This window comes from Talpa occidentalis, unplaced genomic scaffold, assembly GCF_014898055.3.
Source record: "Talpa occidentalis isolate TD23 unplaced genomic scaffold, MPIMG_talOcc4v2.1 talOcc4.16, whole genome shotgun sequence".
NCBI classification, from domain to species: domain Eukaryota; kingdom Metazoa; phylum Chordata; class Mammalia; order Eulipotyphla; family Talpidae; genus Talpa; species Talpa occidentalis.
This window is the reverse complement of record NW_023601653.1, coordinates 73,779,693-73,807,073: the sequence shown is the minus strand read 5'-3', so window position 1 is coordinate 73,807,073 and position 27,381 is coordinate 73,779,693. Positions and strand designations below refer to the sequence as shown.

Genomic DNA, 27,381 nt, shown 5'->3' with positions numbered 1-27,381 from the left:
GCTGTGAAGCAAATTCAAAGCCTAATAAAAGAGACATTTATTTAAAAGGTTATTCAGAGCCAAACTGAGGAACTCAGGCTGAGGAGACCATCCTCAGATTTCTCTGATTGACTGCCCCCTACCCCCATCAGAGGTCTGGTCTCAGTTTATATAGGTAAGTCACATGCACAAAAAATATGCATAATTGTATTTTAACAAACAAAAGAAGATATTTCTTCATTTCTAACATTTTCAATTAACCACAGGAGATTGGTTTCTCTATTCTTAATTGATAAAGGAGAAGCACTGTTCATAGCTACAGAGCAATCCCTTGATTTTACAAAGTCAATTCAGAGTCATCTGTGTTTGGCACCATGTAAGGATTAAAGATTATTTGAACCTCTTACCCTAAAAATAACCTATAGTCATGAGGGACAGCCAAGCTGTTATCTCTTTCTCCTTCTTCCTGCAACTTGTAAACATGACAAGGGAAGACTCAGACTGTAAACTTTCCACATGTTTTCTTTGCTTCTCACTACGGGGCTTCTTCACATCTAAGTTACTGCTGCTGACTTCAGCCTCTCAGATGGCTCTACAAGGAGGGAGGAGACATTGCTAGAACAAAATGTAGAATTCTCTTTTCCATTCTTTTAGACCACACAGAGCACTGCCAAACTGGGATATATGAGCAAAGTAAATGATATTTCCCTCTTCAAGCAAATATTATTTATAGCCAAGGAGAAGATGAATATGGATAAAATCCTTTGGCTAAAGTCCACACTAAAATGGTGATTCTTAATAAATAAAAAATGTATTTCCTTCTTCATCCTTTTTATTTTTCAACTTTAACAATGTTATCACTTCAGTAAACTCTGATTTTTTTTACAAAGATCTGAAGATAGATTGCCTGAAGAAAGACTTGTGTGTGCATGAAATAAAATAAAGGTGAAGAAGTGAAAACAAATGCAACAAATATTTTATTGGGGCATCTATTAAATATTCTATGTTGAGCTCTATGCTTTATACATTAACTTATTTAATCTTACTGAACCTCTGACTAGTAAGTATTATTTATTCCCATGTTAAGAATAAGAAGACAGAGGGGCCTCCCCTGATGGCGCAGCAGTTGAGTGCTGGGTTGTGAGGCTGCCCACAGCCTCTGCAGCGCCAGTTCAATCCCCAGCCACTGGTGAGGGTCCCACAAAAAAAAAAAAAAAAAGAAGACAGAGTTTCAAAAGCTAAAATCAAAATGCTTAAGTTGAACAGCTGCCTGAATTCAACATTCATTTTTTTTTTTTACACAATTTCAATCTTTCTATCTTAGGTGAGAATCCAGTGATTTTTTTTAAAATAAATTTTATTTTTATATTCCCCATACAATTGCAATCCCCTTATTTTGACCCCAATCCCTCCCTTCCCCACCTCCCACCCCCAAAGAGTGTCTCTTGTTCATAGTTGTTTTTTGATTTTGATATTTTCTTTCTTATAGTTATTCTTTTTCCTGTTCCCTTATTTAAGTTTTCTAGAGAAAATCCAGTGATTTTTATAGGAAACTTTGTTGTAGGTGAATCTGGCCTCATGTTTAAATATGTACCTGAATGTGTTAGGCTACAGCTAACAAGGAACCCAACCAACAGAGTTCTCCTTCTTGAAGACATTTATTGTTATCTAGGGGGTTGAAAACAGGAGATTCAGGGACTTTTTTGCACTGTCGGTCTAATAAGAATTTACTACACAATTCGTGAGGCCCAGTGCAAAATGATGAGGCAAGGCCCCTGGTGAAAAATTGTTAATAGCTTCGGAACAGTGATAGCTGAATGTTAAACCAAATTCAGGTCTCCTAAGTACTGAGGCTTGCCTGTGCAAATGGGCTCATTTCTGCTCATTTCTAAAAGAAGTTGAACCAATAGTTAAAAACTTTACCAGGAAGGGGCCTCCCTGGGTGGCTCAAGGTGTTAAGAACAGCACTGTGAAGCTATCAGCAGCCTCTGCAGCACGAGTTCAATTCCCTGCCGGCTAGGAAGCTACCCACATGGTGAAGCAGACCTCTCCTGTCTTGCCTGCTGCTCCCCTCAGCAGTGTATTTCAGTAGATCCACCTGTTCTGCTCCCCATTCTGTCTCTGGTGAATACACACACACACACACGTATCTCTGAGTCTGCCTTCAATATAATTTCCCTATCCCATCAAAATAATAATTCATATATATGTATGTGACTTTCACATATATTATAACAATCTGTCAACACAGATGTTCAAATGTGGGCTGCCTACCAGTCAGTGAGTTTATCCTTTGTCCAGAGCCTTCACGTTGCCCTGCAGAGCTGCTTCAAGGCCGAGAGGGTGGGGCTCCAGGTTTCCATCCCTGTTTCACTAGTACAGACCACTGCATTTTCTCTGTTGGGGGTTCTATCATCAACTTTATTTTTACAAAAATTTTTCTGCTTCTAAGATTTTGAAAAACATTCAATGAGATGATCTTTAAGCTTATTTCACCTAGCCTGAATGAAAGAACAGGTAAGTGGAGACAGAGATCTATACCTTGTTAAGCAAAAGGGAAAAAAAAAATAGCTAAAATTACTCCAGAAAAAGCAATTAAAAAAAAATCAATAAACTTCAAATTACTGTTCCTAGGTACTGCATCAGATATAGTATCTATTATTCTACAGCCTGACTTCTAATATCAATCTGGACAGATAGACACTAAATTCCCCCTCATCTGCTGTGTTCTCCATATAGTCTTCTGCCGAGTCTTTCACAATAATATTTTCATGCATCTAAGTTCCAGTATTGGGACTTCTCCTCATTTACTTTTTCTAGTTTGTGTTTTACTTATTTATTTCTGCTTACTTCTTACTTTTTTTTTTATTTATATTAGAAGTTCCTTAAGGGTAAGCACAGTATTTTATCCTCTTTTTGTTCTCTCTAGTCTCCTACACAGTAATTTGTACATAGTAACTGATTAATAAATACTTGTTGAGGGGCCTCCCTGGTGGCTCAAGGGGTTAAGCACTGTACCGTGAAGCAGTCCTCAGCCTCTGCAGCATGAGTTCGAATCCTGGCCAGAGAGTAACCCACAAGGCGCAGCAGACCTCTTCTGGCTCGCCCTCTGCTCCCCTAAGCAGTGTATTTCAGTTGATCCACCTGTTCTTCTCCTCACTCTGTCTCTGGTGGGTCCTGTCGCTCCCCGCATCTCTGGCCTATGCCCCAGCTCTTGTATGAATGAATGATAAATCTTAAAATAAATAAATAAATAAATACTTGTTGAACAAATGCAATATAACTATTCCCCACATCATTTGGGGAATAATACCAAACACTGTCATATGAGATATTCAGCTTCTTCTGTGTGGTCCCACAGGATGGATCAAGAAGTATAAAATTTTGATAGAGAAGCACTACCTTCCAATTAGTTGTCCAAAAATAGATTTGCTGAATTGTGAGGTAAGGATTCCTGTCTTGAGTGTCTTTTTCCCCCCAAAGGTGGGGATGATTAGTGAAGATGCACAGAGAAGAATCTTACTCATTTCTGAAGACCTCTTAGTGGCATAGCATTAATTCTGAAGCCAGACCAACCGAGTTCAAAATCTGGCTATGCCACTTACTATCTGGGTGGCTTCAGGCACACCACTAAATCTCTGTGCCACAGTCTTTGTATCTGGAAAATGGGAATATTTTCTTTGATTTGACCATACAATTATCTTAACATTTCTTATTTTAAAAAGATTTATTTATTTATGCATACAAGAACTGGGGTGCAAGCCAGAGGTGCAGGGGGTGAGAGGATGCACCAGAGAGAGTGGGGAGCAGAAAAGGCATACTGACTGAAATACACTGCCTTGGGGAGCAGTGGGCAAGGCAGGAGAGGTCTGCTGCTCCATGTGGGTTGCTCCCTGGCCAGCTGGGGATCGAACTTGTGCTGCAGTGGCAAGCCATAGCTTGATAGTGCTGTCTTTAATCCCTGCACCACCAGGGAGGCCCCTATTTTAACATTTCTGAAGTCAGGATGCTTATTAGGACATGTAAGTACAATTGTCATATTTTTATATATTTAGTTGCCATTAATTTCAACAGTTGCACCCTATAATCTGGATTTCATAAGTCCTAAGGGTAAGGTGATTGTGAAAAGAAACTAGGGGTTTCTCCCAGATGAAAATACAGCCTTGGAAATAAAGAATCTGTATCGCTAAAGTAGGGGAAGCCAAGGAGAATACAGTAAGTTTTGAATAACTAGACTTTAAACTTATCAGTGTAACTGAAATGCAAATGAAATAACAATATTAAAGTTGTAGTGACAGCACAGGTCTTCTCTCTCTTACTTTCAGTGGTTTCTGTGCTGACTCACATTTCCACTCTGCCCCTTCACTGACTGGGAGGAGTTCACCATTTTGAAGACAAGTCACCTGAAAAAGATTCTACATTCTAAATACCAAACAATTCTGCAGTAACAGGAAGAGAGCTGCTGCTTCTCCAAACCTCCTGCCTGCCACTGCCTCCAGTTCAGTTATAGTAACTTTTCCCAGGGAGTAGATTAGCTGGTGAATGATGTTTAGCACTGGAGCAAGGTAGATCTGACCTCAGTCCGCTCCATCTCAGAACCTCAATGTTTGAATATTCAGCTCAGGGTAGACTTGGTGGAATGATAATTATTGAAAGAATGCGATATGGAGATTTCCACTTGACAATCACTACTTTGAATTCTCAAAGCCTCTTATTTCCTCTTAAAGAAATAGTAGAATGGGGCTTCCCCTAGTGGCACAGCGGTTGAGCGCTGCTGCAGCACAGGTTAGATCCCGGGCAACTCACGAGGGTCCCACATGGCGCCGTAGACCTGTCCTGTCTTGCCTGCTGCTCCCCTCAGCAGTGTATTTCGTCAGTCTGCCTGTTCTGTTCCCCACTCTGGCTCTGGTGAATTCTCTCACCCTCCAGCGCTTCTGACTGCACCCAGTTTGTATAAATAAATAAATAAATCTTTAAAAAAAAAAAGAAATAGTAGAATGTTTAGGAAACTAAGAGTTATTGGGTGGACTGCTTCAGCTGAGAATCACACATCTGTGTGAAAAGTCTCTAGTATGTTAGTTCTTGCTTTTTAAGAAACAATAGTGAGCCCTAACTATCTGTTAAAGTTGTAAAACTCTTTTCCAAACTTTAAGTTCACTTCTGCAATGCACTGTGGTAAGCGCAGGGAAAAGTGGGAGGAGGAGAGGAAGGAGCAAAGGGGACATGCTGTAATCTCTTTCACTAGGATACCAATGTCCTGGAGAAAGGAAACAGCACACAATTCTGAAAATATTTTAGATTGTTGCCCTGTCTTCTACACATTCATGCGTCTGACTGGTTAAAAAGCAAATTTAAACTGAGTAGCTTTTAAAGATCTTATTGTTTTTATTCAGTTTACTCAGTGGGCAGCATCCAATCTAGCAGATAGAAAGGATCTCCAAAGAACTGCACAAAGGGAAAGTTTTTTTTTTTAAGATTTATTATTATTTTTTTTAACACATGCAAGAACTGGGTATAGGCCAGAGATGTGGTATATGTGGGGTGAGAGGATTCACCAGAGACAGAGTGGGGAGCAGAACAGGCAGATGTACTGAAATACACTGCTGAGGGGAGCAGCGGGCGAGACAGGTGAGGTCTGCTGAGCCATGTGGGTTAGCCTCCTGGGTGGGGTGGGGGGGGTTGATTGAACACAGGCCACAGTGGCTGAAGATAGCTTGATAGCGCTGAGAGTTTAACCCCTGTACCACCAGGGAGGCCCCAAAGTGAGAGATTTTTATACGCAGAAAGGAGCTGGAAAAAGGAAGTTATTCTAGGAAAAACTGGATTGATTAGGCAAGATTCCTTTTCCTGTAGGGAATGGTGGGGTTTATCAGGAAGATTAAATGACTGATACTCATCAACTAGTTCCTGACTGACTGGCTTAAGATTCCATTTCTGGGAGAGTCAGAGTAAGTCTCAGTTCTGTGAAATGGGGTTTGTATAAGTGACTCTGATGGAGTTTTGTGGTGTTGCGGGGTCCTTGGGTTCACTCTGGGAAAGGTTTCACCAGACCTCTGGTTTCGGCAACACACGGCGAGTTCCCTAGGCGCGTTTCTCCATGAGACAGAGATGTTAGTTATATTTAAAGGGCAGGTTTATTAGAGAAAGGGACAGGGACAGGGGCAGGTTTTGCTAAGAGAGGCCTGCATAGTTGCAGGTGGGGGCCTTGAGGAGAGCTGCCTCCGCTGAGGGAGGTCAGTGAAGTCCTGGCAGGACATGGCCAGGCAAGAGGCTGCTGCCCTGCAGGGGGAGAGAGTTGGTTAAGAGGCACCTGCATAGTCACAGGTGGGCAGTGGGAGTGCTGCCCGGTACCTGTGCAGAGACTGCACTGATATAGTCCCCTTCTGTTTGGGAGGGGTCACTCCTCTGTGAAGTGGCCCATTTGTTGATAACTGTGTAAAACCAGGAAGGGACCAGAGATTCCAGGGTGGGCCCAATCTCCATATCTTTACCCTCAGGTCTGTGCTCCGCACCCTGTAGCATCTGATCCTGCTCGGGTCTCCTGCCTGGTGGTAAGGCACTGGTGCCTGCGGGTCACGACCCCTACCGATGGGTTAATGGTCCTGTTATTCTCTCCATCTCCACCTCCTTGTCAATCAGGTTCTGGTCTTGGGGCACCTCCTTTCCAGTCTTTCTATTTTTTTTTTTTAAGATTTATTTATTTACACAAGCACTGGGTACAGTCAGAAGCGCGGGAGGGTGAGAGAATTCACCAGAGCCAGAGCTGGAGCAGGAAACAGTACAGGCAGACTGACGATACACTACTGAGCGGAGCAGCGGTCGGCAGGGGAGATCTGTTGCGCCATGTGGGACCCTCACCCAGTGGCCAAATCGGCGCTGCAGAGGCTGCGGGCAGCTTCGCAATCCAGCGCTTAACCGCTGCGCCATCGGGGAGGTCCTCGGTCTTTCCATTCTTGTATTCCATGAACTCCATTTTTGGTTTGTTTTGTTTTTAACAGGTTCTGAGAGAATAAAGATGAATTCCTCATAACGCGGGTGACAACCAGGTAGAAAAGATGGGCTTTCAATATGACTGTGGGTAGTTACATCTTTGACTTATTCATCAGCTTTTATTTTTAGAAAGCCCTTCACCATTCTGAGATATGTTGACCTCAAATAAAAGCAATTAGTTATTTAGACAACAAACAGGGCTTATTTGGAAACAAAACAGAGGACAGACTGGAGTGTGTGTGTGTGTGTGTGTGTGTGTGTGTGTGTGTGTGTGTGGTTAGCCAGGTGGCCATCTTCCATCCAGCTGAGACTAGCTCCCTATGTTAGTGTGTGTGTGTGTGTGTGTGTGTGTGTGTGTGTGTGTGTGTGTGGTTAGCCAGGTGGCCATCCTCCATCCAGCTGAGACTAGCTCCCTATGTTACCTCTTCAGTTTCTACCAGACGGGGTAACAGTGGGGGATGCAAGGCATTTTGAATTTTATAGTTTGCTGATCTGCACAAGGCTGAGTGCTCTTTCCCTACCTCATTTAAATAGGGGTCTGAATGTCAATGTTCACAGATCAGATATTCATCTATAATATTTTGTATTGTTTTATGTTAGATTTACTTAACACTCCACCCTTAAATTCCAATCATACTTTATTTTAGTGTATGTTTTATTAAGGAATCTAACCAAAATTGCTAACTGTTCCAATATCATTTTAAAAATAAAGTTTTACCTTGATTTGAAATGTCCCTTTTATCGAATAATAAATTATGCATTGAGTCTGATTCTAGCCCTTTTACTCAGCTTCCGATGGTTTTTCTGGGGAGTAGTCATGCAGGAAATGACCTGCCCTGGAGTGTTACTGCCCAGCTGATGAATTGTTTGGTTAAAAGGGTTTTATTGCAACAATCAGTTTGAAAACATAAGAGAACGATGTTGTTGGCCTTCTTAATACAATTTGGGGTTGCGATGACCAATCTTTTAATCATTTTTTTAAGCATTACTAACGGGATGTGCAAACCCCACCCAGTGCAAGGCTTTGTTCTAAGTGACATTCTGCAGAACTCCCACAGGTCGCCGCTGGCCCTCCGAGTGGCAAGTCCTAGGGGTCCCAGCTAATTTAAGCCATGAAGATGTGCGAGGCAGAGGCAGGAGAGGAAGGAGGCTTCGAGAAGAAATATGTCCACACTGCCTCCGTTTCTCTGTGCGAGGCGGCATGTATGAAGGGCTCTGCTAATCACGCTCAGTAAGACTTACTTACAGCATGATTCTTCCCACCCCTACCCGCCTCAGTCTCCCAGGAGTGCAGGTAGAGGTCCTCCCCGCCCCATCGCCGCATTCTAACCAGGGATGCGAGAGTTAAATATATTTCTCATTTTTTAAAAAAAGATTTATTCATTTATTTATACAAGCACTGGGTACAGTCAGAAGCGCGGGAGGGCGAGAGGATTCACCAGAGCCAGAGCAGGCAGAAGGACCGAAGTACACTGCTGAGGGGAGCAGCGGGCGGCAGGAGAGGTCTGCGCGCCATGTGGGACCCTCACCCGGCGGCCGGGGATCGAACCGGCGCTGCAGAGGCTGCGGGCAGCTTCGCAGCCCAGCGCTCAGCCTCTGCGCCACCAGGGGAGGCCCCCTATATTTTTCACAGTGCGGACTGGGTTGCCAAAGAAGCGTGGGAAGAGCGGACCTAGGAGACCGCAGGCCCAGGGGGCTCTCGGCCCGCCGGGGGACAGCACGTCGCACAACAGGAAGCGGGGAGACTCGAACGTCTCCTAACTTTGAGGTCAGCATCGCGCCTGCGGCCTGCTTTACGGCTTTCGGCACGTAGCTTTGCGGCACTTCTCCCCTTGAAACCTGACTTACGGCTCTTCCTCCTGGGCCCTCCGCCCCGCCTCCGGGCGCGCTCTCGAGTCGGACCTTCTTCCCATGATGCTCGAGCACCGCCTTCCCAGCGCCCTTTGCGCGCGGGCTGACACTCGCGGCCGCCGGCGCTCGCCCTCCATCGGCGCTCCCTGTGCACGGCGCGCGGCCCAGGCGCGTGAGTGGGGTGGGCGGACGCTCGGCTGCGGTGGCTCCGGCCGGGCCTTGTGGAGCGTGGGGCGGCCTATTCTGGATGGAACGCGGGGGGCGGCCACTGATCTCGTCTGGCGGCTCCCGGCTTGATGCTGAGCCCGGGGCCTGCACTCGGGAGCTCGCACCGTGGGGGGCCTGGGCTGGGCTGGGCTGGGCAGGGTAGGGGGACAGGACCCTCGCCCGGGACTCGGGGGACACTCCCCGGGCCCCGCGGAGGGGAGGGCGGTGTATTGTTACCTGCTCCTGCGCGAGCCGGCTGCTGCTTTTTGATAGGGGTAAAGGGTGTTGACATTTGCTTCAGGAGCGAATGGGGTGGGAGGGTGTGGCTGAGGCTGGGACGGGCTTGCCCGCGTGGAAAGGAATTTGAGTGTCCACCCGTTCCAGACCTTTCAAAAGTAAGGTGCATTGCTTGTATAAATAAATACATCTTAAAAAAAAATAGAAAAGACTCAACAGAGTGAAATAGCAACCCACAAAATATTAAAAAAACCAAAAAACCAAAAGTAAGGTGCAGCCCATACACGATTACATTCACCCTTTCACATGGTGCAACAAAATCATTTTTAGTATGTTCACAAGGTTGTGCGACCATCAGCAGGATCTAATAATCGCAGGATATTTTTTATCACCTAAACAAACAAAACCAACCCTAACTCATTGGAAGACACTTAGCATTTACTCCTACGCCCAGCTCGCCTCATCTTTGTGTCTTTATGAATTTGCTTAGTCTAGATCTCTCACATTAGTGGAATCAAACTATATTTTTCCTTTTGTCTGGCTTAGCACAGTGTTTTCAAGGTTCATGCCTGTATCTGTGGGAGCAATTGGAAATGACGCCCCCACCCACTCGTCTCAGATGGCGAAGTGTGGATTACAGAGTGATGTGTGTTTTGACATATGACTAAAACTTTCTGGGAATATAGGATTACTACTGCTTAGAGTGTAGTGAGGTGTGTAAAATTTTGAAGAGATGACATTTTGAGATCTATCTAGTTCTTTTTACTTAAGATAGATTTTTTCCTATCGTAATTTTTTCCTTTTTGTAATCGTGTAGGGGCAGTAAATAAATTTTTTTCAAAGGATTACAAATATTATGGCAGCATGTACATGATGAAAATAACAGAACCTTGCTATCTTACACTAATCATCCTTTCAGGCTATTCTTGAGCCTTACTTTAGAACCTCGCCTGTCACTGGGTCGTCCATTCTCAGTTGCCTCCTGTAATACCTGGCCAGAGTCCATCCTTTTCCTACATTTTCATTGTCTTAATTGAGCCTTTATCATTATTGATTCCTACTTGATTTCTCCATCAGTTATTTCCTGCTGAGAAGAAACTTTCTGATTGCTTATTTACTTTTTAGAGTTATTTTTGATAAGCAAAGTTACATTTTGTTTTTTGAGTTTGGTCTAAGAAGTCTAGGTTGCCTCTAGGTTGGAAGAATTTATTTCTATATGTGTTCTAGAAATTGTATAGCTTTTTTTTTTTAAAGATTCATTTATTTATGCATATAAGAATGGGGGTATAGGCCAGAGGTGCGGGGGTGGGGGTGGCTGGGTGAGAGGATTTACCAGAGACAGAGTGGGAACAGAACAGGCAGATTGACTGAAATACACTGCTGAGGGGAGCAGCGGGCTAGACAGAAGAGGTCTACTGTGCCATGCGGGTAGCTCCCTGCCTGGGGATAGAAATCTGTTCTGCAGTGGCTGCAGATAGCTTCATAGTGCTGTGCCTTAACCCCTTGTGCCTCCAGGGAGGCCCAGTGTTAGCTTCTTTTTAAAGAACTTTGAGTCCTTTCTAGTTTTTGTGAATAGTATGAAAAATATTTTGTGAAAAATAGTAATTTTTTTCCCCATAGAGGTTTCCAGTTCCAGCATTATTGCTTGAAAATGTCATTATATTGCATTGGTCAATCTTTGTAATTCATATGACTATATGTGTACATATAAACAAATAGTAATAACTGGTGATTAACTTCACTGCTCTTTTCTGTTCTGTTGATCACAGAACATTAAAACTTTCACAGTTTTAATCACTGTAGCTTTATAGTAAGTCTTGAGTCACATAGTGTTTGTTCTTAACTTTGTTGCTTTTCAAGATTGATTTGCAAGGGCCTCCCCGGTGGCGCAGTGGTTGAGCGCTGGGTTGCGAAGCTGCCCGCGGCCTCTGCGGCACCAGTTCGATCCCCGGCTGCTCCACTGCCACCAGAGGAGGGTCCCACATGGCGCGCAGACCTCTCCTGCCGCCCGCTGCTCCCCTCAGCAGTGTACTTTGGTCCTTCTGCCTGCTCTGCTCCCCGCTCTGGCTCTGGTGAATTCTCTCACCCTCCCGCGCTTCTGACTGTACCCAGTGCATGTATAAACAAAACAAACAAACAAACAAATAAATAAATAAGAACAGGCCTCTATTAAAAAAAAAAAAAGATTGATTTGCAAAAGAGTCCAAATCTTTTGCATTTCCAGATAAATATTAGAATGATCTGATATGTTTCTACAAAAATGTCTAATAGCATTATGATTGGGATGCACTGAATCTTTAATTTGGGAAGAATTAACATTATAACAGTATTGTATCTTCACATATATGAACATGGTAAATTTCCTTCTTTATTTCACGCTTTAATTTGTTTTTAGTACTGTGCAGAGGTCTTACGTACCTTTTATTAAATTTATTTCTAAGCATTTTTAAAAGCATTTTAAGATGGAAACATTTGAATTCTTCATATATAATGTGTATTTTTTCTTTTTTTTTGTTTTTGTACGTTTGGTATTTCTAAATGTGATTTTCTTTGTATTTATCTGCTTGCAGTTGGCTGCATGCTTTCATCTATAACTTTATTTCATTCAATTTAGGGAATTTGGAGCCATTATTAAAATTTTTCTTTTTCTTTGTATTCTCTTTCTTTTGGAACTACAGTTATATGTGTGTTAGTCATTTTGATATCCCACAGTACCCTGTGGTTCTTATATTATTTTCAATCTCCTTTCTACCCTTCTTCTTCAGATTATATAATTTCTGTTATACTATCTTTAAATAATCTTGTTCAACTGATATTCCCAGTTCAAGAGTATTTTCTGTTCTTTTGTGTGTGTAGTGAGTAAGGTTTCCTTACTAGGGGTATTTTTTTGGGTGAAATGGTTGTATGTATTTAGACTTTAAACATTTCTCTTATCGTACAGCATCCTAAGTTTGCCCTCTTTGCCCTTTACAGCACAGCCTTCTCTCTCTCCCTCTTCTCCCAGAAAGATTGACCTTCCAAGACTGCCTCATTGAGTTGTGCATACACTTGTCTTTCATTTTTCCTGAAATAATCTGACCTGTTAGAACTCTTTGTCAGTATCTTAATACTTAGTGTGATTTTTTTTTTTTTTTAGTAGAGGCTCTTACCTTTCACCTTTAGCATTCTTTGAGATCTTTTGAAATATTTTTTTTTTTTGTGGTGTTCACCAGAATCAACATGTCGGGGACTGAAGAAGCAATTCTTGGAGGCCGTGACAGTCATTCTTCTGGGGGTGGCAGCCCTGTAGTATGCTTTGGACAGGTAATTGTGTGTGTGTGTTTTAATACCTGTAAGCAAAAAAAAAAAAAAAAAAAAGTATGAGAAGGCAACTTATAGAGCACCATTATATATATATAAGCTATTCTTATTGATTTTTCCTTTTTTTTTTAAAAGATTGATTTACTTATGCATTTAAGAAGTGGGGTGCAGGCCACAGGTGTGGGGGGTGAGACTATTCACCAAAGACAGAGTGGGGAATAAAACAGGCAGACTGACTGAAATACATTGCTGAGGGGAGCAGCAGGTGAGTCAGGAGAGGTCTGCTGCACCATGTGGGTAGCTCCCTGGCTGGGGGTCAAATATGTGCTGCAGAGGCTGTGGATAGCTTCATATGTGGATAGCTTCATAGTGCTGCGCCTTAACACCTTGCGCCACCAGGGAGGGCCTCACCCAGTTCTTTTTTGGAGGCATCTAAGGCTTCTGGTGTCGTATTCTTTGTGGAGATACATAGTCTGAGCATATACAAGAGATTCTTGCTTTGTCTGCTCAAACTGTTATCTTTTCTTTGCCAGAAATCTGTTAGTATCTATTTCACTTAAACTAGGGTGAGGGGAAAATTACCAAAGGGACAAAAATCAAAACATGGGGTAGTGTACTCGGGTGTCGGATGGGAAATTGTTGAACTGGAGAAGTGGAGTAAAACATTGAAGAAACAAATGGAGATAAAAATTCCTCTCATGTTTTCTCTTCCTCTGCCCCCTCGCCTGTATAAACGTATACAGTCTCACCGAGAAGTTTTCCTTTTCTGATTCTGACTTGAGAAAGCTTTGTCAGGATGGTAGTAACATTTAAAACAGTGGTTCTCAAGATGCGGACCAGTGATCTGTTGGGGCCACAACACCTTTCCAGGCTCCATGAGGTCAAAATTATTGTACAGTAATCCTAAATTACTGTTTGCCTTTTCACTCTTTCCTGAGTGATGGTGGTTTTCCACAGACTGCACAGTAGGTGGTGATACCAGCACGATGACTAGGGCAATGTGTGCCAGTTTTAATTCTTAACATTGATAGATATAACCTAAATAGACAAAAGCTCTTGGGGTCCTCAGCGTAAAGGGGTTCGGAGATCAAAAAGTTGGAGATTTGCCACTGTAAAGAACGGTGAAATGTCACTTTAACTTTCCCTTTCTGGATTGTAGCACCATTACACCGGAGAAGAGTACCAGACCATCCAGAGCGCTCTGAGGCAGAGACTGGGCCCAGAATACATAAGTAGCCGCACGGTTGGAGGACAGAAGGTAGATTGTTGCCTGATAATTGGTGCCCATACAATTGACTACTCACGTGTCCTTGCCTTTCCATGGAGTCAGGTCTCCTATTACTGTGTCCTGTCTTTGGGAGGCCTGGGCTTCAGCCTCCATTGTCATGTAATGTCACCCAAGCATTCTGTTGAAACTGATACACCTGCCATCCTATAATTTTTATACTATCATCTTTTAATTTTAATTTCTCTATATGTTTTTGGTCTTCTATAAAATAGGTCAACCTGAGGTTTGTGCTTTTTTCGAAACTGGTAGGTGAATGAATATCTTTCCCAGTTGAGTGTAGTGCCTCCCCCCAACAGAATATAAGTTCTGATTCCTTCTGGAAGATCTTTGGGATGAGTTTACAGAGAATTTCCCTGAAATGTTTAAGGGCAGTTTTGCCCCCAAAGCTGGAAAGGAGTAAATCGAGTAAATTTTCACCCACATTTAAATATGGCAAGAAATTTTAACAGATTTTTTTTCTTTAATTTTTTTCTCTAGGTGTGTTACATTGAGGGTCACAGAGTAATTAATCTGGCCAATGAAATGTTTGGTTACAATGGCTGGGCACACTCTATCACACAGCAGAATGTGGGTGAGTATCCCTCCTGGCAGTGGTGACTTCTTTAAATCTCTCACTTTGACATTGTCTGATTTCTGATATGAATATTCGGTGGCCTAGGATGTAGGGTAGGTATATTTGATTGTATGGGTTAGCACAGGAATCAGTATCCTCTTCTCTTTCCCACTTCTAGATTTTGTTGACCTTAACAATGGCAAGTTCTACGTGGGAGTCTGTGCATTTGTGAGAGTCCAATTAAAGGTGAGGGTGTTGGTGTAGACCTACTGCCTACATGGATGGGGTGGGCGGTAAGAGGCAGGAACAGGTGTTGCCAAGCTAGAGCACAACCTTCCCCTTCCTTGAGCTGGGTCTTGGTGTTCCTCAAGATGGTGGTTTTGAAATATTCCAACTCATGCGCCCCCAAAGTTATTTTGAAAAATTGTACCCTTGAATATTTTTATTTATTTTTTTTTTGTGACAGAATATTTATTTATTTATTTTTTTAATTAATAAATTTTATTTTTATATTCCCCATACAATTGCAATCCCCCATTCTGACCCCAATCCCTCCCCTCCCGCCCCCCACCCCCCAAAAAGTGTCTCTGGTTCATAGTTTTTGTTGATTTTGATTTTCACTTTCTTATAGTTATTCATTTTCCTGGTCCCTTATTTAAGTATTCTAGATTCCTGCTATGAGTGAGACCATCCTTGAATATTTTTAAATTGACACCTAAAAATTTTCACTAAAACTTATTACAAGGGCATTTTTTTTTTTTTTGGGGCATATTGTAAAATTTGACATTTTAAAATAAATCTGTTACTTTTTTTTAAAAGATTTATTTATGCATACAAGAACTGGGGTACAGGCCAGAGGTGCAGTGGGTGACAGGATTCACCAGAGACAGAGTGGGGAACAGAACAGGCAGATCGATGGAAATACACTGTTGAGGGGCACAGCGGGCGAGGCAGGAGAGGTCTGCTGCGCCATGTGGGTTGCTTCCTGGCCGGGTGGGGATCGAACTCATGCTGCAGTGGCTGCAGCTACCTTCATGGGTTGTGTCTTAACCCCTTGTGCTACCAGGGAGGTCCTAAATCTGTTATATTTTTTTCAAAATGTACCATGGATTCTAATACCATAGGAGATAAATACTATCCATTTAAAAGAAATCAAGCAAAGTATTCTTTTAATTTTTTAACAAGCTGTTCTCTAATTGTCAGTCATTGTATATTGTTTCCTCTGGAGCACATATTTCCATCTTATTTCTCCATTGGCTTTTATCCTAGGATAATATATACCTGTGACTGGTAATTTTTTTAATCAATAATCTATTTACTATACTTCTCTACCTCTGTGTATAAGTAAGGATGTGTGTGTATGTAGAAATTAAATTTTTTAGTAAATTTTCAGTGACCTTAGGCTCTAGATTAAAAAATTTCTAGATTGAGTTAGTTACAGGTATTATTAACATACAGTTGTTTAGTCAATTGTGTTTAAGTTGAAGAGACAATAAGACTACATTAAAATTTTTCTACTTAATAAAAATAAAATTTTACAGGAAATGCTTTTCTTAATGATATGAAATATGATTTTTTTCAGTTAGTTTACATATCCAGAGTTTACCATTACTTCCTCTTAAACTGAATATTCTGCATTAATTATGACTTCTTGTTTTTATAAATGGTACTGAAAAATCTTACACATATAAGTTGGGAATGGCTATAATGTCATTATTTCTTTGTTATTGTGTCATTATTTCTTTGAGTGCTTTCTGTTACATTTCAAATCTCAGTGCTGTCATCAAAAATTGTATTTAATTCTCTAACAGCTAACAACTCAATCAGGTCCACCTTCACTTCTGGTGAAACCCAAGATATGGACAGCACCTAGTGTGTGAAAAGACTTGCTGTCCACTCATTAGAGTCTATTACATAAAATTTTTCATATTTTCCTTTTATTTGATGCCCCAGGGGTTTTTACACCTTGAGGTACCGCATGTTAGTAAAACTTGGAGTGGGTTAGCTATGTGCCTTTTTTTATGTAAAAGAGGAAGCAGGAAAGGACAATTGTCTGGATGCAGGTAGGTCAGATCTAGGAAATAGTGCTGGAAATTGTGTCAGAGAGTCCATGTGCCCTTCAGCAAGGCCTTGGGGTACCCGCAGTAGTCCCCCCTTACCCAATTTCACCATCTGCACTTTCAGATACCTGTGTTCAGCTGCAGTCTGAAAATAATATGTGCAATAAGATGTTCACATAACTTTTATAATAGTATATTGTTATAATTGTTCTGTTTTACTAGTAGTTATTGTTGTTCATCTCTTACTGTGCCTAATTTATAAATTAAACTTTATCATAAATATGTAAACAGAGGAAAAAAAAGTGTAAGTAGGGTTCATTATTGTCCATGGTCTTAGGCATCCATGGGGGCCTTGGAATATATTCCCCCAGATAGAGGGGGACCAGCCTATGTCATTTGAGCACTGCAGCTTGGGGAGGCAGAAAGCTTGGGGCCAGTGACATGATGTGGAACTGCTTTTCTACTCCCAGGATGGTTCGTATCATGAAGATGTGGGCTATGGCGTTAGTGAGGGCCTCAAGTCAAAAGCCTTGTCTTTGGAGAAGGCAAGGAAGGAGGCCGTGACAGATGGGCTAAAACGAGCACTGAGGTAAGCAAAAAAGGGCTGGCATCTGACTTGCTTCGTTTTGGAGCACTGTAATACATTCACTTTGTTCACTCAGAATAGCTTAAGTCTTACTTCCACCCTGTGCTCATCTGCCTTTTTTTCCTCTCCTCTTCCTCCTGTGCTGCTGTATGCTTAGCAGTAAGTGGTAGAGTACTATAGTCTCTGCTCTATACTAGTTTTACATTCCCCCTTCCTCTACTGCAGACCTGGGCACATGAGAACACAGATAGCTTTTTCATTCTCTTTACAGTTTTACCTAAGCAGCTCTACAATTATGTATAGTGACACAGTTAACTTCATGACATAGAACAGGGTTTTTAACTCTTTTTTGGGTCATAGATACATTGAGAATTTAAGTGAAATGCATATAAGATGTACTACAAGTTTGCAATACTATGATCTCTGGGGGAGGCCGTATAACCCAAGTAAAGAACTTTTAGTCATGGAGGCTTGTGCCCCTAAGTGTGTATAGCCCACCTTTAGTGGGGAATTGGAGCCATCCTCGAGGAAGAAAACAGGCTGTGCTCTGGATGTTGTGCTCTTCTCCAGGAGGCAGCTAATGGAGTTTTGTCAGTTGTCTCTTAGTCTTTTCATACTTACTGCTGCTCCTTGAGGGCAGGGATTTGTAACTTACCCTCGTTGCTATATTTTCAGAACTTAATACAGTGCCAAAATAGGGCAGACATTTAGTAAACATTTTTTTTTTTTTTTTTTTAAAGATTTATTTATTTATTTATACAAGCACTGGGTACAGTCAGAAGCGCGGGAGAGTGAGAGAACTCACCAGAGCCAGAGCGGGAAACAGAACAGGCAGTCTGACGATACACTGCTGAGGGGAGCAGCAGGTGCGGCAGGAGAGGTCTGCACACCATGTGGGACCCTCTCCCAGGGGCTGGGGATCGAACTGGCGCTGCAGAGGCCGCGGGCAGCCTCGCAACCCAGCGCTCAACCGCTGCGCCACCAGGGGAGGCCCTAGTAAACATTTTTGAATGCCTTTTAGGGTCCATTTCTTTTGTGCAATTGAGAAACAACTTGCTCTCAAAGGTTGTAACTGTTCTCTGACATTTATATGTAATAATTCTTAACGCTCTTTCACTTTTTTTTCTCTTACCCTCAGAAGTTTTGGGAATGCACTTGGAAATTGTATTCTGGACAAAGACTATCTGAGGTCACTAAGTAAACTTCCCCGCCAGGTATGTAAGAAGTGGGTGAATGGAATGCGTTGCTGTAAAAATAGTGTAACATTCCTTTGTGAGTATTTGGGGATGAAGGAAAAGCAGTGAAGAGTTGGCTATGGACAGGGTTTGGAGTATGTGGTTCAGACCTTTGAATGTGAGTGCTACAGGAACCTGTCACTTTATTTTACAATGAAAAAATTGAAGCCCAGATAGCTTACATTACTTATCTCCCACATGGAGAGAATTGTGGCTGGTGATGGTCTATAAAACTTCAAAGGCGCACAGAGCCCTCTGGAGCACCACTGTCACTTCTCACAACACTTTGCACTCACCTGTTCAGCCTTGCTTTTCCTTAGCTCTCCTGTCTTTAAGGTTTAGCTCCCCCTTGCTTTAGTCAATGCCAGTCATGTGATCTGAGCATTTGTCTTTGGAGTCACACCTGACCGGGGCTGAGGCAAGCTCTGGAGTGTTTCTGTTGCCTCGTGGAGTGTGGCTGCTTCATTTGTGGCATCATCTGAGGTCCCTGCAGTGCCACCACACAGGGCAAAGTTCTTTGTCTTGTCCTTGAGGGGTTCTTTTTCTTGTAAAGCCCTTATAGAGGTATGTGTCAGTTGGCATCTGTCAAAACTCCATTATGTTTTTGTTCTTCAATCTTTTTATATACATTTTTGGACTCAGTTTACTAATATTTTGTTAAAGGTTTTATGAGGGATGCTAGTAGCTGTCTCTTTCTTTTACTGTGGTACCAAAATATAGCAAAATTTGCTATTTTACTCATTTTTTTTAAAAAGATTTATTTATTTATACAAGTACTGGGTACAGTCAGAAGCTCGGAAGGGTGAGAGAATTCACCAGAGCCAGAGTGAGGAGCAGAACAGGCAGAAGGACCGAAGTACACTGCTGAGGGGAGCAGCGGGCACGGCTGCACGCCATGTGCAGAGAGGAGGTCTGCACGCCATGTGGGACCTTTGCTGGTGGCCGGGGATTGAACCAGTGCTGCAGAGGCTGTGGGCAGCTTTGGATCCCAGCGCTCAACCGCTGAGCCACAGAATAAAATTCAGTAGTGAAATACAGCTCCAGAACTTTTTTATCCTGTAATACTCAATGCCCATAAAATAACCACCTCCTTATTTGAGCCTATCTTTTTGTGACTAGCTTATTTCACTTAGCATAAGGATGATGTGGATTCATCCATATTGTAGCATGTATCAGACTTCCCTTCCTTTTTAAGGCTGAATTATATTCCATTGTTTGTATATCACATTTTCTTTTTCCTTTCATCTGTTGAGGGACACTGGGTTGGTTCCATATCTTGGCTGTTGTGACTAGTGCTGTTATGAACATGGGTGTGCAGATACCTCTTCAAGACTCTGCTTTCCGTTATTTTCAATACTTATCCAGAAGTGGGGTTCCTGAATCATATGGTAGTTATAGTTTAGTTTTTGAGGAATCGCCATACTGTTTCTATAATGGTTATACCATTTTGCAGCCCAGCTGTCAGTGCAAAAGCTTTCTGATTTCACCATATCCTTGCCAATACTTGTTACCGGTTTTTTTTTTTCATTGAAGTATAATCGACACATAACATTATTTTAGTTTCATATACAACGTAATAATTTGACATTTGTATACATTGTGAAATGTATACAATGATCATCACAATAAGTCTAATTACCATCTTAGCAGCTTTCAAATTTGTAATAACATATTATTCCATATATATTTACTTATTTTTAAAGATTTATTTACTTATGTATATAAGAACTGGGGTATAGGCCAGAGGTGCAGGGCAGGGAGAGGATTCACCAGAGACAGAGTGGGGAACAGAACAGACAGATTGACTGAAATACAGTGCTGAGGGGAGCAGCGAGCAAGACAGGAGAGGTCTGCTGTGCCATGTGTGTCAGCTTCCTGGCCAGCCAGCGATCGAATTCATGCTACAGAGGCTGCAGATAGCTTCACAGTGCTGTGCTTAATCCCTGCCACTAGGGAGGCCCATCCATATTTATTTTGTAATTGGAACTTTGTACCTCTTGGTCTCCATCAGTTTTGCTCATCCCCAACTCTCCATTCTTGTAACCGTTAATCTCTCTTCTGCTTGTTTATGATTTTAGTTTAGCTTTGTTTAGATTCCACATATAAATGAAATCATGTGGTATATGTCTTTCTCTGATTTATGTCACTTAGCATTATATACTCTAGGTGCATTGATGTTGCAAAAGATTTCATCTTTTTTTAAATAGCTGAGTTTTATGTTTTTATATATATCACTTATATATACACTTACATATATTTTCATATACCATATCTGTTGATGGGTGCTTAGGTTGTTTCCAAATACTGGCTATTGTGAATAATGCTGCAGTGAACATAGGGGTGCATATATCACTTCAGATTCATATTTCCTTACCCCTCAGGATACTCAGAAGTAGAATATTTAGATCATATGGTAGTATTCTTAATTTTTTGAGGAATCTCCATGTTTTCCAGTAGGAGGGGAGGTCCTGGCATAAAGGGCAGAGAAGATATAAGCCTTTGAAAAGACCACATGTGATCATTTCCATAAAAAACAAAATATTCATCATCAGACAGACCCAGTTGCCAAGGAAGGATTCAAATTAGATGTTATAGAGTGTATGTTCTAAGTCAAAACTTAAGTAAGGTTCCTTTTTATCAAAATTTCATTAACACAGAATGGTATATAGTAGACAATGAAACTGTTCTATTTCTCATATAGTTTAAATACCCTTCTTGTCTCAGTTTGTCAGGACCTAGAAGGAATGATAGATCAGATTGTCTAATGCCATTTTTCTAGAAATTTAGATTTTGAAGGCAGGAAAAAGAAGGGAAGGTCACTGAAGAAGTCACTTCACCTCTTTTTTCCCTTATTAGTTGCCCCTTGAAGTGGATTTAACTAATGCAAAGAGACACGATTTTGAACCAGCTGTGGAACAAGCGAGATACAGTAGCTGCCAACAGAACATGGCTCTGAGACCCCAAAAACCACAAGGGGTGATGTCCTCTTGCAGACCAAGCCACTCAGATGATCCCCAGATTGTGATACAGCGGGATAAGGACAGCAGCTCCAGGTATAGGGTCTACATTACCTCTTTTTCCTCTTCTGCTCCTTCCTTCTTCTGTGGTCTGTTACCTCCGTATCTAATTTTAGAGCCAGCAAGTTGATTTGTGTGCTCCACATGAATGGACTATTCTTGTTAATTCAGTTAAATCAGGAACTCACTCTCTTTTGTTACTATCTGATGCAGATGCCTCACCTCTTCTGATGTGCAGAGTGATGCCACCTACCACCGGAAGCTCCGGCAAAAACAGTTGCAGCAGCAGTTCCGAGAGCAAATGGAAAAACAGCAGCAAGTTCAGCTCTCTGATCCGCCTGTGGAGAGGAAGGGTCCTGGTATGAGAAGAATGGGAGCAGAGGCCCTAGGGAGGTGTGCTCTGAAGGAGGCCAGCTAGGCCGCCGAGCAGTCTGATTCCCTGCCAGTTCCAGTATGGCTGGTCCAAACCACACCCGAGGAGGACTTCTCTTGTTAAAACACAGGATACACGAGACCAAGAAATTAGGATAATGAAATCCCACCAAACAGTTCCCATTTCTAAAGACACTGATCATTTGTGGGGGAAGAAAAAAGGCTTTAATACAAAGGTGCAGAAACTTTTTTTTTTGCGTTATTTTGGCTATCTTGGCATTAGAAAGCCTCCTGATGTTTATGATTGGGGTCTGAATATAAGGCCAAACTGGGTTTGAAGATAATGGGAAGTTTTGGCAGTTGGTTTATTCATGGTCTTTATTTCAGAGTCCTGATTCAGAGGGACATTTAGATAACAGTTTTTTTTTGGGAGTCTTTCCCAAAGTGTAGAAATGAGGAAAGGGCTTAAGCATTGGGAAATGGCAGAGGTCTCGGTTTATGTCTGTACAAAGGACTTGTTTCCTAATCATTTGAAATTAATGTAGGGCCTCCCCCCAAGCCCCTCAGTTGACTGCAGGGGATGTCCTTAGTAATAATTATTGTAGGTGTTTAGCTTTCAAACCACTGCAGGAGCCCCAGGGGTAAAGGGTGGAGAATATCTTCAGGGCTTTCCCTCAACCCTTATCTGTCAGCCAGAATCATTGTTTACTAAGTTTTTGCTTACCTTTTGTTTGAACAAAATTGTAGGGTTATAGCTTTAAAAAAAGCAAAAACTGGACAGATCTGTTGCCATAGGAGAAACAAATTTGTTTTCCCCCCAATTTGGTGAGAAGAAAAAAGAATATAGTCTTTTAACCTCATATAGGTCTATAGGTAGACCTCGGACTCAAGAAACTGGAGTTCTATGGGCTGTGTAGGGAACCTGTGCGATCTCAGGCAGCTCTGTGTTTCTGAGGTGACTCCTAGCAGTTGACTTACATGATCCAATGTCCTTTGTCTCCTGGTAACTGCAGCAGAGCCGCCCTTGCCTCCTGTGAAGCACAGCACTCCTGTGACTGCTGTTTCAGAACCACCCACTGAGAATGACTTTGCAGGTCAGTAGGGCAAAGGAATGACTAAGTATTCATCGGGAAATACCTATGGAGTGCTTGTAAATTTATGGATACGTCTTAAAAAAAGCCTAACAATCCTTTTTTCTATCCATTTTTCAATCCCATGCATTTTCAGAAAAAGAACCCAAAATAGATTGATAGAAGTTCTGTTAGCACATACTCCGCTTCTCTGTTGTCCTAGGAGAAGCTTCAGTGTACTTTTGGTTCCCAAAACTGTCATGGGACGCTCATGAAGTGGGATTTCTAGGGTCAATTTTCCCAGTGCTTAATGTGACAGCACTCTTTGTTGATGCTGTCTTTTTCTGTGATCTCTCTTTGAAGATAGTCTTGAAATATGGGATATGACTCAAGATACTTGGGACAGTGTTGCCAAGCTCATGTCAAGACTGGAACCCCCCACGGACCCTGCCAGTACAGACCTGAAGAACCAGATGGTGTCCCGAAACAGGATCCCAAAAAGCTTTTGTCACCAGAATCGACAAGAAAAATCTGAACCCTGGCACCCTCAAACTCACAGTGTTAACCAAAACCTAACAGGTAGTGAAGTGTTTAGGAACAAAAATTGAAGGGAGAACCTGGGCTTAATTCTGTGAATTCTAAAGGAAGAATGACATTCCATTGTAAGAAGCTGGACAGAATCACACCAGTGTAAACACAGGTGTGAGAAAACGGAAAAGAATTGGTTTAGGAGTCAGAAACTTTCCTATGGGGATCTGACTTGAGATGTAACCCTCTTTGGTGCTTCATCATAGTCGTAGAAAGCTTAGGCACAATTGCATTTCAGAGCTTTTCCTGTGATAAGTGTTGTACTTAACGTATTATTGCAACTTGCTGTAGAGTTAACTGAGGGAATGTCTTCCTCATGACTGTTCATTTCTGGATGCTCAAAATAAATTAGGATTGTTAAATAATCCAATTCAGAGATACTAGGTATCATTACATCCCTTATTTTAAAAACATTGCAGTTAAACTGAAATGATTTTATCTTCCATAGGAAACTGTGATTCCTACAGGAAAAACCAGGACATGAAGAAAAGGAAACTGGATCCATCTTAGCTGACATTCAAGCCACATTAATTTGTCAGAGACTTTGAAAACTATTTGTTGTGAAATTTTTTATCATTCCTAGAGAATGATCTCTGTTTCCAAGGACTTGCCTTGCTTCATTCATTTAAACAGAATTTGACTATTGGAACCTACTGCCGAGAAAACCATGCCACTAGAAAACAAGCATTTATATTTTAAAAGGCTTGTCACACACTGCTATGGGGAGAGTAAATACCCTTCTTTGGCTCTTGAGGCTTTTCACTATTTATTCCTAAGCTATTACATTAATAAAGATAGAAATTTTAGGAATCACTAGTGGCTACTTTCCCTTAATCAGTATAAGCCAGACTTTTAAGTTGTTCATTATTAAACTATTGTAATCCCCACCTTCTTCGCTTTAGGGCACCATGTTTTTAATGTTGCCCATACAAATACAGGTATACCTTGTCTTGTTGCACTTCACAGATACTGTTGGCTTCCTTTTTTTTTTTTTTTAACAAATTAAAGGTTGGCAGCCCCACATTAAGATGCGAGTCTGTCAGCACCATTTTTCCAACAGTGTATGCTTACTTTGGGTCTATCACATTTGGTGATTCTCACAATATTTCAGACTTCATTATTTTTTTTTAAGGATTTGTTTTTATGTATGTATGTATGTATGTATACAAGAATGGGGGTACAGGCCAGAGGTACATGGGGTAACAGGACTCACCAGAGACAGAGTGGGGAGCAGAACTGGTAGATCCACTGAAATACACTGCTGAGGGGAAGAGTGGGTGAGACAGGAGAGGTCTGCTGCACCATGTGGGTAGCTCCCTGGCCGGGTTGCACTCAGTCCATAGTGGCTGGTGAGAGCTTGATAGCTCTGAGAGTTTAACCCTTGTGTCACCAGGGATGCCCAGAATTTTCATTCTCTCTACTACGGACATAGCAGATCAGTGAGCTTCGATGTTACTAATTGTTTTGGGGAATCATAAACTGCCCATGCAAGGTGGTTTCATTGATAAATGTGTTCTTATATGTCCTTTCTCCCATCTCTCCCTCTGCTGGGGCCTCCCTATTTCCTAAGACACTACAGTATTGAAATTCGGCCAATTAGCTAGCCCTACAGTGGGCTCCAAGGGTTCTAGTGAAGAGCTGAACGTTTTTCACTTTAAGTCAAAGCTTTTATAATTTTAGTTCTCAAGGCATGTTGAAAACCAAGAGGCCAAAAGTCAGGCCTCTTGGGCCAAACAGTTAACCACATTAGGAACGCATAGGAAAAATTCTTGAAGGAAATTGAAAGTGTTATTCCAGCCAACACACAAATCATAACAGCAAACCAGCTTTATTGCTGACGTGGTCAAAGTTTTAGTGGTCTGGATAGAAGATTAAACCAGCCACATTACCTTAAGCCAAAGCCAATCCAGAGCAACTCTTCTATGAAGGAAGCTGTAAAAGAAAAGTTAGAAGCTAGCTGAGGTTGGTTCATGAGACTTAAGAAGCCATTCAGTACTAAAAAAGTGCAAGGTGAAGCAGCAAGTGCTTAAGTAGAAGCTGCAACAAGTTAGTAAGAGCTACCTAAAATCACAGATGAGGGTGGCTGTAGTAACAGATTTTCAATGTAGATGAAACATCCTGCTATACAGGAAGATGCCATGTAGGACTTTTTATAAAACTAGACAGAGTCAGTACCTGAAGTTTCAGAGGGCAGGCTGACTGTTCTCAGGGTCTAACATTACATGGTGATTTGAAGTTGAAGCCAGTGCTCATTTACCACTTTGCAAATCCTAAGGCCTGTAAGAATTAAGCTAAATCTGCTGTCTGTGCTTTACAAAAGGATCAAAACCTGGGTGACAGTTCGTCGGTTTACAATATGGCTTACTGATTAAGCCCACTGTTGAGACCTACTGCTCAGAAAGATAGGTTTCAAAATATTTCTCATTGACAACACACCTGTTACCCAAGCGCTTCTATCAAGATGTACAAGGTTAAGTGTTTTCATGCCTGCTAATGCAATATCCTTTTTGTGTAGCCCAGGCAGGGTCAAGAAGTAATTCCAACTTTCAAGTTTTATTTAAGAAATAGATTGTGAGGATATAGCTGTCAAACGGAAAACCTTTTGGAAAGTACTAACCATTCTATACACCATCAAGACTACTCATGACTCATGGGCGGTCAAAATATCAACATTAACAAGAGTTTGGAAGTTGATTTCAACGCTCCTGGATGACTTTGAGGGTCCCAAGAGGTCAGTGTGGATGTTACTGAATATGTGGTGGGAATAGTAAACTAGTATCAGAAGTGGAGCCTTAAACTCAAGTGCTACAATCTCATGAGAAAATAAATGGATGAGAAGTTGCTTCTTACATATGAACAAATAACGTCGTTTCTGGAATCTATTGGCGACTGTTGTGAACACTGTTGAAATGACTATGAAGGATTTAGAAAATTCATAACTTAGTTGATAAAGCAGTGATAGGGTATGAGAGAAGTGACCCTGATTTTCAAGTAAGTTCTGTGGGTGAAATGCTACTATCCGTGCTACAGCATGCCATACTACAGAGAAACCTTTCATGAAGAGGCAATCATTGTGGCAAAACCTTCCACCAGCAAAAAGATTGCAACTGGCTGAAGATGAAGGTCAGAAATTTTTAGCTATACCTTCAAGGTATTTGCTTTTTAAGTCTTAATGCTATTGCATACTTAACACTATAAACAACTTTCACATGCACTGGGAAACAAATTTATGACTTTTTGGAGTGCTCTGGAAGTTGCAGTATCTCTTAGGTGTGCTTGCACTGTGTATTACACAAGAATAAAAGCTATAGTGATGTTTTACTACTTTGTTTTTGTTTTTGTTTTTTTTTTTTTTGAGACGGGGTCTGGCTATGTTGCCCAGGCTTGGAGTGCAGTGGCTATTCACAGGCGCGATCCCACTACTGATCAACACGGGAGTTTTGACCTGCTCCGTTTCCGACCTGGGCCGGTTCACCCCTCCTTAGGCAACCTGGTGGTCCCCCGCTCCCGGGAGGTCACCATATTGATGCTGAACTTAGTGCGGACACCCGATCGGCATAGCGCACTGCAGCCCAGAACTCCTGGGCTCAAGCGATCCTCCAGCCTCAGCCTCCCGAGTAGCTGGGACTACAGGCGCGCCACCACGCCCGGCTGTTTTACTACTTTGTTAACCCAGGCTATAATCTTCATCTATAATCTTGTTTATAGGTTTCTGATGTCATTACCCTGCATTTTTTCCCAATCAAGTAAATAATTATCTCCAAGACCAAAGAAAAGGCATTTTGAGAAAGCAAAACAAATCCTTTACTCTGTAACAATAAAAAATACAAGTAGCTGTTTATACTTCCCCACTTCAGATGTGAGATATATCTAACATGGATTCACTTTTCATAGTGTTTTTAGATATTCCATAACTCCATCAAATAATGAATATGAAATTTTACTCTTTTGGGTTATGCCTTTTATCTAATCTTGAATGCTAACTTACGACATTTTGGATTAGTGACCCTTTTGTAGAAAGCTATGAACCTGGGATAAGGAATTCTTA

At 41.7% G+C, this 27,381-nt stretch overlaps 1 protein-coding gene across 3 annotated transcripts; it reads left to right on the top strand.

Moving 5' to 3' along the window:
* Positions 1-8,927: 8,927 nt before the first annotated feature.
* On the top strand, positions 8,928-26,643 carry RAD52 (RAD52 homolog, DNA repair protein). Of its 3 annotated transcripts, none has more exons than XM_054696559.1 (12): positions 8,928-8,988; positions 12,477-12,567; positions 13,724-13,822; positions 14,330-14,423; positions 14,584-14,651; positions 16,936-17,054; positions 18,193-18,265; positions 21,143-21,339; positions 21,517-21,662; positions 22,689-22,769; positions 23,109-23,324; positions 23,782-26,643. In XM_054696559.1, exons 2-12 carry the CDS (start codon positions 12,484-12,486, stop codon positions 23,841-23,843), a joined length of 1,239 nt encoding a protein of 412 aa, XP_054552534.1. In that variant the 5' UTR covers positions 8,928-8,988; positions 12,477-12,483; the 3' UTR covers positions 23,844-26,643. The 3 variants fall into 3 exon arrangements, with proteins under 3 accessions (XP_054552534.1, XP_037370490.1, XP_037370489.1); XM_037514593.2 differs by having other exon boundaries at positions 18,190-18,265; XM_037514592.2 differs by having other exon boundaries at positions 8,928-8,992; positions 18,190-18,265.
* Positions 26,644-27,381: the final 738 nt, after the last annotated feature.

Bases quoted from the DNA above. Each gene is read 5' to 3' on its own strand.
- RAD52 (XM_037514593.2), top strand. From the start codon at position 12,484: ATGTCGGGGACTGAAGAAGCAATTCTTGGAGGCCGTGACAGTCATTCT. The intron at 17,055-18,189 runs GTAAGCAAAAAA...TCTTACCCTCAG, and splicing joins GGGCTAAAACGAGCACTGAG to AAGTTTTGGGAATGCACTTG. The intron at 21,340-21,516 runs GTATAGGGTCTA...TATCTGATGCAG, and splicing joins GATAAGGACAGCAGCTCCAG to ATGCCTCACCTCTTCTGATG.